This window comes from Myotis myotis, unplaced genomic scaffold (genome assembly GCF_014108235.1).
Source record: "Myotis myotis isolate mMyoMyo1 unplaced genomic scaffold, mMyoMyo1.p scaffold_m19_p_2, whole genome shotgun sequence".
NCBI lineage: Eukaryota > Metazoa > Chordata > Mammalia > Chiroptera > Vespertilionidae > Myotis > Myotis myotis.
In genome coordinates, this window is record NW_023416324.1 from 63,145,339 (window position 1) to 63,163,881 (window position 18,543).

The 18,543-nt window shown below is 44.1% G+C and overlaps 1 protein-coding gene across 2 annotated transcripts in view; it reads right to left on the reverse strand.

Annotated features, from left to right (window-relative positions):
- The window catches only part of ZNHIT6 (zinc finger HIT-type containing 6), a 63,383-nt gene extending 58,391 nt beyond the window's left edge, over positions 1-4,992 (reverse strand). Inside the window, exons 1-4 of one of the 2 annotated variants that reach the window (XM_036350257.1) lie at positions 4,191-4,992; positions 3,024-3,089; positions 2,553-2,659; positions 2,382-2,467 (exon numbers count right to left, since the gene is read on the reverse strand). In XM_036350257.1, coding sequence (XP_036206150.1) covers positions 2,382-2,467; positions 2,553-2,659; positions 3,024-3,089; positions 4,191-4,816 — 885 coding nt within the window. In that variant the 5' untranslated portion in view covers positions 4,817-4,992. The remainder of the gene's footprint in view (positions 1-2,381; positions 2,468-2,552; positions 2,660-3,023; positions 3,090-4,190) is intronic. The other variant, XM_036350258.1, reaches the window with a different exon arrangement.
- Between the last annotated feature and the right edge of the window lie 13,551 nt (positions 4,993-18,543).

Below are 18,543 nucleotides of genomic sequence, written 5' to 3' on the forward strand. Positions count from 1 at the left end.
GAACAAAACATGATAAATTTGACTACATTAACATCAAGAACATTTATTCACCACAAGACACTATTGAGCGAAAAAAACCCAAAAACCAAAGTATGGAATAATATATTTATAGCACAGACAACCAACAACCAGCATCCAAGAAATACAAAGAATTCCTAAAAAACCAGTAAGAAGAAAGCTGATCAATGAAAAGATGAGCAAAAGCCTTAAACAGGCATTCCACAAAAGAGAAAATCCAAATGGCCAATGAAATATTTGAAAGGTGTTCAATCTCATTAGGAATTAGAGAACTGCAAATTAAAAACCACAATAAGATTATGCAGCCATCTAATGGACAAATTTTTTTAAAAATACATTTTTTTTTATTGATTTTAGAGAGGAAGAGAGAGGGAAAAAGAGATAGAAACATCAATGATGAGAATCATTGATCGACTGCTTTCTGCACACCCCAGACTGAGGATCGAGCCCACAACCCAAGTATGTGTTCTGACTGGAATCAAACTCTGATCTCCTGTCACAGGTCGACACTCAACTACTTAGCCACACCAGCTGGGCGACAAAATTTTTAAACTTTGACCACATCAAATATTGGACAGGATGTGACAATAGGGACATTTACACTCTATTGGGAGCTGGTATAACCACTTTGGAAAATGTTTTGGTAACACCTAGTCAAACTGAAGAGATGTACACCCCACAACAAAGCAATTCCACTCCCAGATATAAACCCCTGAAAAACATGTGCACATGCAAACTACAATTCACAAATAAACTGTTCATAGTAGCATTGTTTCTAATTTTTGTCTTTTGTTATTACAGAAAACTCAAAATCTACCAAAAAAAGAATGGATAAATTGTGGTACAGTCTTAAACTAGAAAACTATTCAGAAATAACAATGGATTAGAGAAGGGCACAAGGGGGAGCAGGGAACTTTTGAGAAGCAAGTGAATGTTCTAATTTTAGACTTGAATGGTAATTAGATGGATGTTAACTTTATAATTATTCATTAAACAGTGTATTTCGTTTATGCTTTTTTATGTGCAAGCCATACTTCACAAAAAGAAAAAAATTAAAGAGTAATTTATCTTTTAAGTAGAATTCTAATTAAGCTTAAGGAAAAAAGTTGATGCACGATAATCTTTCTTTCAGATACATGTAATGTCATGTCTGTACTAAAAACACCAATAAAACATGTTTAAAAGGTATTAAAATTCTGAAACTTCAATATTAAAATAGTGTCTGAAAAAATGAACATAATTCCATGACATCATTTAATATCATTAAAGAATTTCTGGAACAATAGCAGTTGCAAAATATTTCAAATATGTAAGCTTTAATTTTGAATAGTGCTCAATGAATGAAAAAAGGATGAACCCTAGCTGGTGCGCTCAGCTGGTTAGAGCATCATCCCATACACCAACAGGTCTTAGGTTGGATTCCCAGTCAGGACACATACCTAGGTTTTGGGTTTGGTCCTTAGTTGGGGCACGTATGAGAGGCAACAAATCGATGTTTCTCATTTTCTCTCTCTCTTCCTCCCTCTATCTAAAATCCATAAACATATGCTTGGATGAGGATTTTAAAAAAAGGGATGAAAGAGTATGAAAATTACGTGTATTGAAATAGCAAGTCCTATTAGCTATTCCTTTAAATCCATAATCTAATTGCTTCCTAATAATTCTAATAGCATAGCATTATCATCCCGTATCTGAAGCAACTGCCTTTAAACTGGTCTCGCAGCTTCCAATCTCCCACTCTTACCAGCTAAAGTCCATTTTCCAGACAGCAGTAAGAATGATCTTTCTAAAAGCAAACACTCTCAGAACCTTTCTATGCCTTCTAGTTTCACTCAGAATAAACTAGAACGAAAGTTCAACATTCTCACTTCAGTCGCTTTGCCCTTATTTTAATTCTTCAAACACACCAGCCTTGCTCCTGACTATCTTTACTTTTGTCTCTTCCTGGTATAGTCTTCCTCCAAATGTTCACGAGACTGCCTCTTTCTCATCATTCAGATCACCGCTTAAATGTCATCTCTAAAAGCAGCTTCTCCTGACCCCTGTATCAAAAATAGTACCCTCACAACCTCTTCCCAACAAACAGTATTCTCATTTTCTTTAACCTCCTGTGCCTTCTTTATTTTCCACATGCACTTAATTCCACCTGAAATTAAATATTTTTTTCTACTCAACTTCTGTGTCTCCCCTTACAATACAAGTTCCATGAGGTGAAGGCCTTTGTTTTGGTCAGTGCTGTATCCCTAGTAACTGGAATAGACTTCAGACCATAGTGGCCACCTAATACATTTTGTTGAGTGAAAAAAATGAATCTAATTAATTAAAAGGAATTCTAACTGGAAAAGATTAGAAGAAATACTTACATGTTTATTGCTTAATGATCTTTTCAATAAAGCATCTCTGGAAATATGGTCTGCTGTTCTTGCCACATCTTCCAAAAATCGATAATCTAAAAATTTCAAAACAGAAAAATAAACAAACGGCATATAGCAATGGCCAGGAAGCATCAATCTGCTATGCATAAGAAGGCTTACCACTTAGGAGATCCATTTCAGTAAACTGTTGTAATGAAACATAGGCAGTTTTATCTCGAACTCCATTACATGTCAGTTCTGCTTTGTGTTTCTTTACACAGGGCAAACTAAAGAGAAAAGAGGAGGCACTTTTATATTTTGAAGTAACAATGGTACAGAAAGAGATAATAAGGTAGGAAATTATCTATAACAATAAAAGGGTAATATGCTATCGAGACCAGATGTCTTCCGGACATCCTTCCTGACGAAGCTGGGGCCAGAAGGAAGCTAGCCTGGGCCTGGGTGCCTGCAGGTGGCACGAGGGAAGCCAGCCTGGGTCCCGGGTACCTGCAGGCAGCCAGAGGAGGGAAGCCCGGGTCCCGGAGGGAAGCCAGCGCCAGCAGCCAGGGGAAGGAAGGCCTACTCTTGCACGAATTTTCATGCATCGGGCCTCTAATATATATATATATATATACACATACACACACATACCTGCAAGAATGCCGCATACAACGTGGACATCTGTACTTGGCTTCTTCTGTACCACAAGTTTCACATCTACAAAGCGCACATGAAACGTAGTACATTATCAATTATTAATTCTACTTATTTGTTTATAAAATTTTAATCTGAGTCAATTACTTATCACAATCAATTTACAGGCATAGTGAATAAAATATATGAAAGTAACTCTGACAAAATACTCAACAGCTGTCAAACATTGTTAGAAAATTCTCTTCTAGGAAACTGTCCCCAAATGACTACATTTACAGTATTGTTAGCGATATGTAACTCAAGAAAATATGTATTAGATTTGTTTAAAAAAATCATCTCACTTTTGACTTCTTTTACTACTATCATCAGAGAAAGAGATGATTCCATGGCATTTTTAACTTGCAATTCCTGGCAATCTCTTAACGATGGTGTGTGTGCTATATCCAGAAGTTCAATCCATGAGTTATGTTTAGATATATTAGAGGCTCACACCCCAGTAAAACTGTGTAAGACTCAGTCCAATTCGGAGAACAGCAGTTGAATCTTTTTCCTCAACTACACACCCAACCTGGAATGGGCATCAGAATAACCTAGGTCTGCTATTACTACCTGTCTTCACCTGCTATTCTAGGACCTATTGCGTTCTAGATAGTGAAAGTCCCAAGAATCTGATCACTCTTTACTTCCTATGTCACTTGACCACACACAACTGGAAAAACAAATAAAAATAACGAATAGTCATGGTATCCTTAGAACACGAAACAACTGGATGCGTTTGAGTGCATTGTTGTATGATTTTAACTTAACCCACTTTGTCATTGTTAGTTTATTAGCCTTTTCCTCACCTCTATCCCCCCCTCAAACCAATACCGAGTCAAGGGCACATTAAGTCCAGCCAGAACCTGGTCCAGGGGTTTCTGGTCCCCAGGGTTTCCATCTCCTGACTTGCTCACGGGGCACCACCAACCTCACATATTTTCATTGAATCGGTTACCTGACAAGACCCTCCAGCCCCAATTCCTCGCTCCCCACTCCCACGACCCGGGTTCCAGGGACCCAACTTGTGCTTAATTTTCTGCACCTGCTGGTTGTGCAGTTGCCTTCCAACCAGACATCGGAGGACCCCGCAGCTTCATCCCCGCCCATGGATTCCCGAAGCCCTACCTTGACATGGCCAGTTTCCGCTTCGAGCCCGCGGGGCAACTTATCTGCGGCTCTTCTTTCACCTTCGTGTCATCCAGCGCTTCTTCCTTCGGGAAATACTTTTCTTCTTTCACACACACCTCATCCATCGTCTCTTCCTTTATGTTCTGAGCAAACACCATCTCTTCCTGTTTTATCTCCAAGTTATCTTTCCTCTCTTCCTTCACTTCTGGCCAGTCCATCACCTCTTCCTTCACCTTCACTTTCTCTTCCTTTATCTCTGGCCCATCCACCTTCTCCTCTTTCACCACCACACCGCCGTCCGCCTCCTGCTTCACCTCCCAGGTGTCCGGTTTCTCCTCCTTCACCTCAGGCCCGTCCTCCGCCTCCTGCTTTATCCACCGGCCGCCCAGCACACCTTCTTCCATTTCCGACCAGGTCGTATCTTCTAGCTTCACAGCCGTTGGAAACACCCGCGTTTCCTCTGCCCTCTGCGCACCCGCTTCTTCTCCATCCCCTATTTTCTCCATTCCTGTCAGCCCCTTCCCCGCCTCCCCCGCGCCGGGTTCGAGCGGCGGCCGCGCCCCCTCGGCTCCGCGCTGGAGACCGCCTCCCGACGTGGCTTCATTTTCAGCAGCAAAATCCATTAGCTCACGAGCCTGGGCCTCCGCTGCCACTCTATCCGTCAAGGTGGCTGCTCCACGCCGGCAGGTAAGACTTACAAGCGAGAAGAACTACAGAGGCCCACGTGCTACAGCAAGTCACAGGCCGTGAATGCCGACCCGGCGTATTCCTCCAGACGTCGTAAAGCAACGCTTCTGCGCCACGCCACTTCACGACTCTGAGAGATCTTTACGGCCCTGCGGAGGTCCCGCCCAGATCCTCGGAGAGAATTGGCGTGAGGCCACGCCCCACCGTGGTCCCGCCTTCAGGGCGGGCTTTGCCCAACATTTACCCTGGAGCGGCCGCCTCCGCCCCACCCTCTGCGCCTGATTACAAACTAGGATCCGGAGAGAAGCCGAACCCTAATCTTGGAATGGGAAGACCCACCCTGATCTGTATGAAGGATTAACTCTAATCTCGTATAAAAATGGGATGCATATGTTACGCCTCAACAAGCTTCAGTTCTTCACCTGTGCACTAGGGATGATGGTATTACAAATCTCTTAGTGTCACTGTGAAGATCAGATGGAATCGTGCGTGGAAATAAGCTAGCAGTGATGAAACAAACTCAGTATATGGTGGCTCTTATACTGGTAATCCAGATAGGTTTCCTGTAGAACAGAAGGCATAACTTTTATTCTGTCAATCCTTCTTAATAGCCCAAATCGTGGGTTTTGTTAGGTTTTGTTAGCAGGATTCTCTGCATATCTTTTAATTTTATTTTTCCCACCTCTTTATTGTTTCCAGATATTTTCTGGGAGGTTTCCCTAATTTCTACCTTACTAATATGTTATTTGATGGTATCCAATCTGTTTGTCAACCCATCCACTAAATTCATTTCAGTTGATATGTTTTTTCATAACCAGTATCTTCAGCTTTACAATATTCTCTCATATCTTTGTAGGTATTTCTTTTACTCGTTTAAAATGCATCACTTTTTTTGTCCATTAATTCTGCTTCTCTAGTACAAATTGTCCAGTGTTCTAACAAATTTTTACTCCTTAGATGCTGTAATATTTTCCTCTGTGATATCATACTTCTTTGGGAATATCAGCAACCTTAGCTATAATTCATACTGGAAAAGGGAGCATCAAAGCCCCAGTGATTTTTTGTTTGTTTGAGAGAAATGAAGAGGAGAGCGGATGAGTCTTAGGGTAGAAAATCTTTGGTGTTGCAATCTGGGCTCCACTTGTCCTAGTCTGCCCTTCCATGAGGAGAACATGTTACCCCTGCATTTGTCATCCCTTTTCCAAGAGCTACTGCATTCTGTAGCTAGACCCCAGGATGGAAGAAAGAGAATAAAATAACTGTTCCAAACTAACCTGTATTCATAGCTAGGAGCTTTATTGATGTTACTCTTCCTCCTTGGGCAGGTGCTGGGCTGGTCCCGCTGTTTTCTATGCCCACCTTGAGTTGGGGTGGGCTGTGATCCATCTAGGATAATGTGGATAGAAAGGGCACAATCAGAGATATCTCCTATTCTACCCCTTGCCTCCAACAGTGTCCATCAATGACTCCAGGCTTTCCTTTTCCCACCACAATGAGACCAAACTCCCTTTCATTTCCTAGGGGTTTCTCAGAACTTCTAAGTTAGGCTTCAAGATCCATCACCTCCTTCTCACTTACATAACATTTCAGATTGTCTTGGGGACTCCAGGAGGGAACAGTATTATTAGTTAAGAATGGGATTCTCCATAGTGAACTTTTAGAAAACAGTAACAGTAATACATTTCTTAAATGCTTTAAAGGTTGTTCCAATATCCTCCCCACTGGGCTTCCCATAACATTGCTCATATATTCTCAGGGTGCAAGAGGCTTCCTTATATTCACAATTTGAGGAAATGCAGTACTTCCCACATGCTTGTCCATGGACCCTTGCATCAGCATCACCTGTTATACTTGGTCAAAAACAGATTTCTGGGCTTCTCCTGGAGGTATTGAACCAAAACAGAGTGAGCTGTTGGGAAATATTTTCTTTTTAATTTTTAAAATTTTTATTTTCCCCCTATTTCTATGAGTTTATTTCTTTGTTTAATTGCTTCACCTTTTTCACCCCGCCCTCCAACTGCCTTCAGCCTGTTCTCTGTATCTATAAGTCTGTTTCTATTTTGTTTGTTAGTCTATTTTGTTCATTAGATTCTGCATATAAATGAGGTCATATGGTACTTGTCTTTCTCTGACTTATTTCCTTAGTTCACTTAGCATAATACTTTCCAGGTGTCACAAAAGGTAAGTTTTTTTTGTTGTTTTTTATGGCTGAGTAGTATTCTTTTGTGTAAATGTACCACAGCTTTTTTACCCACTTGACTACTGATGGCCACTTGGGCTGCTTCTATATCTTGGCTATCTATAATAATAACAGCATAATATACTAATTAGACCGGATGTCCTTCCATACGACCTTCCACACAAAGCCAGGGCTGTGAGGGAATCCTGGGTCCCGGGTGCCAGAGGGAAGCTGGTGCCAGTAGTTGAAGGAAGGAAGGCTTACTCTTGCACATATTTTGTGCGTTGGGCCTCTAGTTGTAAATAATGCTGCAGTGAACATAGGGGCACATATATTTTTTTGAATTAGTGTTTCAGGTTTAGTTGGGTATATTCCCAGAAATGGGATTGCTGGGTTATAAGGCATTCTATATTTAATTTTTTCAGATAACTCCATACTGCTTTTCTGCTGGGAAATATTTTTAACAAGTATCTCTGTGTGTACTTCTTATGTACATTCAAGTTATGGGTGAAGGAACAACTGCACTGTCCAATACGACAGCCACTAGCCACAGTGGCTATTGAGCCCTTGACATGTAGTCATCCAAATTGAGACATGCGAGAAGTGTAAAATGCACACCGGGTTATAAAGTCAGTACAAAGAATATAAAATTTTCATTAATAACATTTTTATATTGATTACATGTTGAAATGATAGTATTTTAGATATATTAGGTTTTGTATAATGCATTATTAAAATTAATTGTAACTGTTTCTATTTACTTTTTAAGTAATACATCTGGCTCACATATTTCTATTTAACAGTGCTATACTAGAAAATGTTATTAAAATTCAAATTTCAATTAGTTGGGGTTAACATAATGTGAATACTCAAGAATTAGCACTCTAATTTCAAACTATATTACAAAGTTATAGTAACCAAAATGGTATTGTACTGGCACAACAACAGATACATAGATTAATGGAACAGAATAGAGAGCCCAGAAATAAACCCACACCTATGTGGTCAATTAGCCTAAGACAAGGGAAGCAAGAATATAATGGGGTAAAGATAGTCTCTTCAATAAATGGTACTGGGAACACTGTACAGATGCATGCAAAACTGTGAAAATGAACTGGTTTCTTGCATCATACACAAAAATAAAGCCAAAATGAATTAAAGACTTAAATGTAAGACCTGAAACCATAAAACTGCTAGAAGAAAACATAGGCAATAAACTTTCTGACATCAATCTTGGAGTTTGTCTCCTGAGGCAAGGGAAACAAAAGAAAAAATAAACAAATAAAATTACATCAAACTAAAGAATTTTTGTCCAGCAAAGGAAATTATCTACAAAACAAAAAGATAACAAGCTGAATGGGAGAAGATATTTGCAAATTATGTGTCTGATAAGGGGTTAATATCCAAAATATATAAAGATGACTGATTGTTGTGGCTCAGAGGTTGAGCATCAACCTAGGAACCAAGAGGTCACCAGTTCGATTCCCAGTCAGGGCACATACCTGGGTTGCAGGCTTGATTCCCAGTAGGAGCCATGGAGGAGGCAGCCAATTGAAAATGTTCCTTTCTCATCGATGTTCCTGTCTCTTTCCCTCTCCCTCTCCCTTTCTCTCTCTCTGAAAATCAATAAAAACATATTTAAAAATCTATACTAATAAAAGGGTAATATGCTAATTAGACCGGGAGACCTTCCGGACATCCTTCCGGACAAAGCCATGGTGGCGGGGCAGAGGCAGAGGTGGTTAGGAGCAATCAGGCCAAGAGGGAAAGGCAGTTGGGGGTGATCAGGCTGGCGGGGGGCGGGGGGGTTGGCGTTGAGGGCAAGCAGGCCAGCAGGAGGGGCCAGTTGGGGGAGAACAGGCCGGTAGGTGGGGCAGTTGGGGGGAAGCAGGCCGGTGGGGGGGGGAGGGGCAGCTGGGGGTGAGCAGGCCAGCCGGCAGAGTGGTTAGGGGTGATCAGGCAGGCAGGCAGGTGAGTGATCAGGAGTCAGCGGTCCAGATTGCGAGGGGGATGACATCCACCAAGGGCTCCCAGATTGGAGAGGGTGCAGGCTGGGCTGAGGGACACCCCCCCGTGCACGAATTTCATACACCAGGCCACTAGTCTATAATAATAAAAGCATAATATGCTAATTAGGCCAGCTAGCTGAACAACCTTCTGGATGTCCTTCCAGATGACCTTCCGGATGAAGTCAGGGCTGCAAGGGCCAAGGCAAGTTGCTGCAGCTGCGAGGTCCGAGCACCTTGCATGAATTTTGTGCATTGGGCCTCTAGTATATGTATAAAGAACTTCAACTCAGGACCAAAGAAGAACACACACCCCAAACCAAACAATCTGGTTAAAAATGGGCAGAGGACCTGAAGAGACATTTTCCAAAGAAGACATACAAATGGCCAACAGACATATGAAAAGATGCTCAACATCACTATTCATTATTTGATTTGCAGGAAAATGCAAATCAAAACCACAATGAGATATTACCTGATACCTGTCAGAATGGCTATTATCAAAAAGTCAACAAGTAAGTGTTGGCAAGGATGAAGAAAAGTGAGGACCCTCATTTATTCACTGTTGGTTGGATTGTAAATTGGAAAAGCCACTATGGAAACAGGTGGGATGTTCCTAAAAAAAATGAAAAATAGAACCAGCATATGACCCAGCAATTCCACTTCTGGTCATTTATCCAAAGCAAACAAAAACGCTAATTCAAAAAGATGTATGCATTTCTATGTTCATTGTAGCATTATTTATACTAGCAAAGATATAGACACAGCCTAGGTATCCATGAATAAATGAATGGATAAATAAGATACACAAACAATGGAATATTATTCAGCAATTAAAAAAGAATGAAATCTTGCCATTTATGAAAACTTAGATATACCTAGAGGGTATTAGCTAAGTGAAATAAGTTAGAAAAAGACAAATACTGTATTATTTCACTTATATGTGGAATTAAAAAAAACACACAAAAATAAGACAAAGCAAAAACTGACTTATAGATACAGAAAACAAACTGATGGTTGTGAAAAGGGAGAAAAGTAAGGGGATATGAAAAAGGTGAAGAGAAATAAGAGGTACAAACTTCTGGTTATAAAATCAATAAGTGCCCTAGCCGGTTTGTCTCAGGGGATAGAGCATTGGCCTGCAGACTGAAGGGTCCCAGGTTCAATTCCGGTCAAGAGCATATACTGGGGTTGTGGGTTCGATCTCCAGTAAGGGGTGTGCAGGAGGCAGCTGGTCAATGATTCTCTCTCATTGATGTTTCTATCTCTCTCTTTCTCTTCCTCTCTCTGAAATCAATAAAAAACTATTTTTAAAAAATCAATTAAGTAACAGGGATGTAATATAAGGCACAGGGAATATAGTCAACAATCCTATCTAATAATAGACAAAGATTCAAATTGACCGTACCTTCGCTATGCCCATCATTGGCTAATCAGAGCGATATGCAAATTAATCGCCAATAAAGATGGCGGCAAATTTGCATATACTGGCTGGGAGCGAAGACTGCAGACACCATAGAAGGAAGCCAAGCAACGGAGCCCAGGTAGCGGAGATGGGCGGGAGAGAAGCAGCAGAGATGGGCGGGAGAGAAGCGGCAGAGAAGGATGGGAGAAAAGCGGCAGAGAAGGGCGGGAGAGAAGCCTCATAGAAGGGCGGGAGAGAAGTGGCAGAGACGGGCAGGTTAGGAGCGGCAGAGAAGGGTGGGGTAGGAATGGCAGAGACTCAAGCAAAGCCCTATTCTTGCAGAAATCTTCCTGCAAATGGGCCTCTAGTCCTATCTAATAATAGACAAACATGGTAATTACCCGTAACTTCGCTACCCTTCCCATTGGCTAATCAGGGCAATATGCAAATTAACTGCCAACCAAGATGGCCGGCAGCCAAGCAGCTGAAACGAACAGAAGGCTTGCTTGCTCCAGTGATGGAGGAAGCCAACATTCCCCGCCTACCGCTGCCGGCCTCTGAGCTGCAGTCTAAGAAACAATGTTGCAATTATAGAAGCTAAACAAGCTCCAGATACCTGCTTTCAGCCAGCTTTGGCCTCAGAGCTTACAACGGCAGTGATGGCAACAATGTTTCAATTATAGAAGCTAAAAAACCCCCAGATACCTGCTTTCAGCCAGCCACAGCCTCAGAGCTGGAGCTGGGCCTCAGAGCTGGAGCCGGCTCTCAGCTCCAGTGACAGCTATAGAAGGTAAATAAATTCCAGAATAAAAACAAAACAAAACAAAACAAAAACAGAAAAAAAGGAGAGGCTGGGAGCTTCAGTTGCCCGCCAGCCTGAAAACAGCCCTCAGCGCCTCACCCAGACTGGCCAAGCACCCCAGTGGGGACCCCCACCCTGAAGGGGGTGTGACCAGCAGCAAACAGCCATCATGCCCTCATCCAGGCTGGCCAGGCACCCAAATGGGACCCCCACACTGATCCAGGACACACTTCAGGGCAAACCAGCCGGCCCCCACCCTGTGCACCAGGCCTCTATCCTATATAGTAAAAGGGTAATATGCAAACTGACCCTAACAGCAGAAGGACTGAGAATGACTGGTCACTATGACACACACTGACCACCAGGGGGCAGATGCTCAATGCAGGAGCTGCCCTCTGATGGTCAGGGTGCTCTCACATGGGAGGAGCTCTGCTCAGCCACAAGCCAGGCTGATGGCTGCCAGTACAGTGGTGGTGGTGGGAGCCTCTCCTGCCTCCTCAGCAGTGCTAAGCATGTCCGACTGCAGCTTAGGTCTGCTCCCCGCTGGCAAGTGGGCATCCCTCGAGGGCTGCCGGGCTGCCAGAGGGATGTCTGATTGACATCTTAAGCCCAATCCCCTGGGGAGCGGGCCTAAGCCAGCAGGTGGTCATCCCCTGAGGGGTTCCAGACTGCGAGAGGGCACAGGCCAGGCTGAGGGACCCCCCTCCCCCCCAAGTGCACAAATTTTTGTGCACTGGGCCTCTAGTATATATATAAAGCCCTAATATGCAAATAGACCGAACAGCGGAACAACAGGGTGCTATGACGTGCACTGATCACCCTGATCACCTGATCAGGGCTTGCTGGCCTACCTCCTGGTCCTCTCTCCCTGGCCGGCAGGCCCCAATTGCCCAATGGGGAATGGGGAAGGGGGTGGCAGTGGACGTCGGCAGTGCCAGGCCAAGGAAGGTGTGGGTGGGGGGTGGGGCCAGCTGCTGGCAGCTGGAGGGAAGCCTGGGTCCTGGGTACAAGTAGCTGGAGGGAAGTTGGTGCCAGCAGCCAAGGGAAGGAAGGCCTATCCCTGCATGTATTTCATGCATCAGGCCTCTAATATTATAATAATTTTGTACAGTGATAGTTACTAGACTTATGCTGATCACATCATCCTATCTAATAATAGATAAACATGGTAATTGACCGTACCTTCACTACACCTCCCATTGGCTAATCAGCAAGATATGCAAATTAACCGCCCTCTTTGTTGGCACGAAATGGTGGAGCGAAGACTGAAGGCGGCTCCAGCTGGAGCAACGAAGGCTTGAAGGCGGCTCTGGCTGGAACGAAGGCCTGGGTCCCGGGTACTGGAGGAAAACCGGTGCCGGCAGCCGGGGAAGGGAAGGCCTATTGCACGAATCTTTTCGTGCAACAGGCCTCTAGTCCTATCTAATAAAAGAGAAACATGGTAATTAACCATAACTTCGCTACCCTTCCCATTGGCTAATCAGGGAGATATGCAAATTAACCGCCAACAAAGATGGTGGCTAATTTGCATACATAGGCGCAATGATGGGAGGCAAAAGGGGAAAGACGGAAGAACGGTGGCAGGCAAGGCTGCCTTTGCCCACCACCCCCAGCTGGTGATCACCAACGGAAAGCCCGGTAGCAGGCCAGGTGACAGCCCTGGCTGGGGGTGCCGGTGATCACCATGGCAATCGGAGGAAGAGAGAGCTGGGGTGCAGGACCCTCGGGGCCAGGGGTGCCGGCTGGCCTGCGGCCCCCTGATCTGCGATGGCGAAGGGAGGGGCGGGGCCCCAGGCACTGGGTGCAGCTGTGCCTGCGGTCTCCTGATCTGTGATCATGAAGGGAGAGACGGGGCTGCAGCCGTGCCTGCGGCCCCCGGATATGCAATCTCGAAGGGAGAGGCAGGGAAACAGGCATGGCAGCACCCTGGGCACCCGGGTGCAGGCCCCGGGTGCAGCTGAGCCTGCGGCCCTCTCGAAGGGAGGGGCAGGGCCACAGGCACAGCTGCACCTGGGGGACTGGGTGTAGCCGTGCCTGCGCCCCGGATCTGCAATCCTGAAAGGAGAGGTGAAGCAGCACAGGCACGGCAGCACCGTGGGCACGGGGTGCAGTCCCAGGGTGCAGCCCTGCCTTCAGCCCTCTGATCTGCTATCACGAAGGGAGGGGCGGGGCCGCAGGCATGGCGGCACCCAGGGCTCCGGGTGCTGAGGTGCCTGTGGTCCCCTGATCTGAGATCGGGAAGTGAGGGGCGAGGTACAGGCACAGCTACACCCGGGGGACCTGATCACATCCCCGACGAGGCAGGGAGGGATCCAGAACACGTGGAAGCCAGGTCTTTTTTTTTCTTCTTAGATTGTTTAATTATTTATTACAAATAAACGGTGGTTTCACATCTGTCAAAAACGGGTCCTCTTTTTACACGGGTGTGCAGGTTCTGGTGTACAAGAAAGGGTCATGTGCTTAGTTCGTCCATGCAAAGCTCACAGGCACATCACTAAATACTTTAAAAATAGAAGGATCTCCTTTTGAATCAATCTGTTTAGATTCATGATTAGTAAAACAGTATGGAACTAATGAAATACAGTGATAGGAATTAGGAAGTGTGACACTGATGGTTCTGGGCATGTGAAGGGTGAGGGACAGAAGGGTATGCATGGTCTTCCCTTCAGTTCTGCTGGAGAGATGAGCTCCGAGTGCCCAAGCTGCTCCATGCCCAGAGGAGGTGGGTGTGGTCAGTGGCTCTGTTTCAGAACTTCCTGCCAAGCAGAGAGCTTACCTGACCCACAGGAACCTTTTTACTCCAGAAAACAGAAACAGCCAGTTCCCAATGGGCGTGGGAAAACCAGTGTACCCTCCTGTGCACGGCATCCTGATGGGGTGATGGGGGAGGTAGGCGAGGGGAGCAGTGCAGAGTTGTTAGGCAGCTGGAGTGGGAGTGGAAAGGCCATGAAATGTCCACAGTCCTGGCTGTGCCCACGGCCTGGGCTGCTCCTCCAGGCACTGGCTGTGGGATTAGGGCTGATTCTCTCGGGAAGGGAATATTCCATGGGTGGAAGATTTACAGGCTCAGGGTGGGACGTGTGTTAGTTTGGGACAAATCCCTCAACATTCTTGCTGCCAAGCCCTCAAAGGAATGAGGCAGAGGCACCCCTCACCCCCAAGACCCCTTTGTGGACATTTTAGCATCGACATGATTTTTAATCCCTTCAGGGAGACTTTCTATCCTGCAGTCCCATCCCACCCCACTGTTGCTCTTTGTCTGCCAACTGGGTCGAGCATCAAGGGGAAGGGGGGTTTATACTCACTGAAAGACTACTGATCCTACCGGGAAACAAACCTGTTTACTGTACTATTGTAAATATCATACCCTTTATATCCTGTATATTGGCTTCTTTTAAATAAAGTGAAATGTCTTAGAGAGAAAAAAAAAAAGGCAAGGCAGGGCGGGACCCAGAAGACCCATATGGGGAGTGCCACTCAGCCAGAAGCTGGCTCATGGCTGGCCAGCACAGTGGTGGTGGCAGGAGCCTCTCCCACCTCCGTGGCAGCACTAAGAATGTCCAACTAATGGTTTAGGCCTGATCCCTTGGGGGCCTAAGCCTTTAGTCGGACATCCCCCAAGGGCTCCCTGGCTTCCAGAAGGATGTCTGACTGCAAGGTTAGGCCTGATCCCCCGGGGAGTGGGCCTAAGTCAACAAGTGGACATCCTCCAAGGGGTCCTGGACTGTGACTGGGCACAGGCCAGGCTGAAGGACGCCCCCCCCCCCCCCGCACAAATTTTTGTGCACCAGGCCTCTAGTCCTATATAATAAAACCCTAATATGCAAATCAACCAAATGGTGAAATGACTGGTTGCTATGACACCCACTTACCACCAGGGGGCAGATGCTTAGTGCAGGAGCTGCCTCCTGGTGGTCAGTGTGCTCTGAGTGATGCTCAGCCAGAAGCTGAGCTCATAGCTGGTGAGTGCAGCAGCAGTGGCAGGAGTCTCTCCTGCCTCCGCAGCAGCATTAAGGACCCCTCAGGGGATGTCGGATTGCCAGCTTAGGCCTGATGTCTCCGGCAGTCCGACATCCCCTGAGGGGTCCCGGACTGCGAGAGGGTGCAGGCTGGGTTGAGGGACCTTCCCCCCCCCCCAGTGCATGAATGTCGTGCATGAGGCCTCTAGTTACTAATAACGAACTACAATGTTTGCTAATGACTGATTACTGTAATCGTGTTGCATTCATTTCCCTTATGCGCCTTACGCACAGGTGCACCATTTCTCTCCACTAATACTAGCAGCGAATATTTTAGCAGCCAATTGCCACATCATTTGTCTTGGACTGACTTGTTTGGTGTGCGCAACAGGAAATATTTCGCTTTCAGAGAACAAGAAAAATAGGCTTATTTGCATTCTGTTTATTAATTTTTGCAGTTATTCCATGTTTGGTAAGTTAATGTTCAAGAAAAAGTATTAATTTTTATTAAAATGTTCTATAATTTTATGTTAACAATTACTCATTTATTTCAGCCCTTTGTATTCAGCATGTCTGTATCGAAACAAACCTACGTTTCTATGAAAATTGAAGCTTTTGTTTTTTTGCGGCCCACATAAACTTAAACCTTGTTTATTTGGCCCATGTTAGCCTTTGAGTTTGACATGCTTGCCCTAACTGGAATTGAACCTGCCACTTTTACATGTATGGGACAACATGAAACAGAGCCACACTGGCCAGGGCATAATTTAAAAAATTAGGTAAGTGTGTTAATTCACTTACTTTGTTAATTCAGTCAATAAATATTTGTCTCTTCAATTCAGAATCCAAACTGCAGTCTGAGTGTCTTTGCAAATCACGTGTGATGATGTCAGTCAAGTCCTTAAAATCCTTCAACACCTAATTGCTGCTCTTAGAGAAAAGAATTAAATCCTTATTATGGTCTTGCAAAGATTCCTCATATTCTGGCCCATATCTTCTCTTCAGCCTCATCTCTAATTAGTCATCCTTCAGATATCAAGTAAGCATTACTTCCCTAAGCAAGCATTCCTTATTCCTTAGCCACTTCTCCTCCGCCATGCTCCAGCTTAGGTCAGAGGTGTGTGTGTGTGTGTGTGTGTGTGTGTGTTTCAGAGTACCTATTTCTAGTTGTAATTATATATTCACTAGAGGCCCAGTGCATGAATTTGTGCATGGGTGGGGTTCCTCAGCCTGGCCGGCGTTTGGGGCCAATCGGGGCCATCTCGCCCAGTCCCAATCAGGGCTGATTGGGGCCAGCCAGCGGGTGGGGTGGGACCACAAGAGGTTGGCCAGCCAAGGGAAGTTGACTGTGGGAGCACACTGACCACCAGGAGGAAGCTCTTGCATTAAGTGTCTGCCCCGTGGTGGTCAGTGAGCATCATAGCAACCAGTTGTTTGGTCGACTGGTTGTAACGGTTGCTTAGGCTTTTATACATATAGATAGGTATTACCATTCGATTATCATCAGTTTCTCTCTTAGATAGTAAGCTCTTTGAGCACAGGGACCTTGCCTGTTTTGCTCAGTTTGAATTCTCAACTCGGAGTACAGTGTCTAGTTCACAACATGCAATAAAACATGAAGACATGAAGGACTTGAACACTCATGTGCATCATGCACTGTGCTATACTGTGTGATTATAAACATTAAAGTCTGAACTGTGCCTTCAGGGAGGCCACTGTTTAATGAAGGGAGACAAACATGTGAAGCACAATAATAACACCTTGAAGAAAGTGCAGAATATGTTATGTGACCTAAAGAAGAAGTAGCATATATTCCTTTGTGGGGAAAGTTAGGAAAGTTTTCCCAAGGAGTCTTGAAGAATGAATAAGAATTAGCCAGGAGGACAAGGAAGGAGACCAGACAGAGGACTGAAAAAAGTGCAGTACATTCAGATTATTGGATATTGTGTGTTCATTAGGAATGGCTGGAGTATATTGCCTCTGATAAAGGAGGAAGAGAAAGAAGGCTGACAGGTAGTCAGAGGCCAGGTCACTGAGGCCTTATAAGCCTTTCAGAGAAGCTTGCATTTCTTCATCCTATCGGTGATCAGAGCCAGATTTATTTCCTGAGGTTGGGTTCCGAGGTTGGGATGCAGAAGTAAGTGGTCAGGGAATAAACCACAGGTTGGTTCTGGGTACGATTATTCTTTAGCAGGGGAGCATGACATACCATGACTTGGATGGGCCTATTACTACAACACAAGTAACTATTTCTAAATAATTGACTGGACCTATTATTGGCATAGCATGATTTGGGTCAAACACATAAATCATAATTTAGGAGGTTCAATCATAATTGATGAGTCTTTAGAGAATCCAAGAGATGAAATCCAGGACCTAGGAAAAGAAGGCCTACACTATTTGTTGCAAGAGAAGAACATGAAATAGATTTCTAAAAAGATTTCAGGATTTTTTTTTTTAATTTTAAAAAGTATTTATTACCTTTTTAATACCGGAAGCCTGAATTCAGTAAGTGTAACTAGCCAGAATACTTAGTAATAAAACCAAACTAAATAAATTCCAACTATGAAACCAAAAACTTCTTGTTTATTAATTGTTTTATACAAAATTTAAAAAATATTTTCATTGTAGGAAGACTGAAAGAAAAATACATAGTAATTTTTTGTTTTATATTGAATTATGTAGGAAATATTTGAAAACAATTAAAAATTACTTGAATTGTGAATATTTTATATAGTATGTTGGCATTTGTATTGGTAGTTAAATGGTTCAACCTCTTATACAGATGTTCAAGTGAGAAACAGTGAATGCAGTATCAATAATGTTTAAATAATGTTTTCATTTTCTCATAGTTAAGGAAGATCTTTATCCCTTCATGAAGAATGTCCTTTTTATGAAACTGGGTTTCAGTGTTTACTTCAGGAACTGAGAGGTTTTCTTGAATTTCAACTCTAAATGTGTCCTGAACTAGTCACTTAGTAAAATTAAATTATGTGTAATGGATTGTTACTGAGATCATTTTTTTGTACTTGTGTGCTGTCCTAGAATTCCACTGTGAGGTGCAGCCAAGACGATTGCTCAGATTCCCCATCAGTTGGTCTACTCTATAGAGGTGCCATTTTTTCTAATTTGGTTTTGAATTATACCAGTATTTGAATTCAAAGCACACAGATTGCATAATTGTGTACCCAGGCTGAGGTGATAACTTCATCATACCAATGTCAGAGCCAACTACTATGTAGGTCATGGTGAAAAAGTTATGCTTTAATAGGGCAGAGCACTGTGCATTGAAGCTTTAGCTGACACTTACTT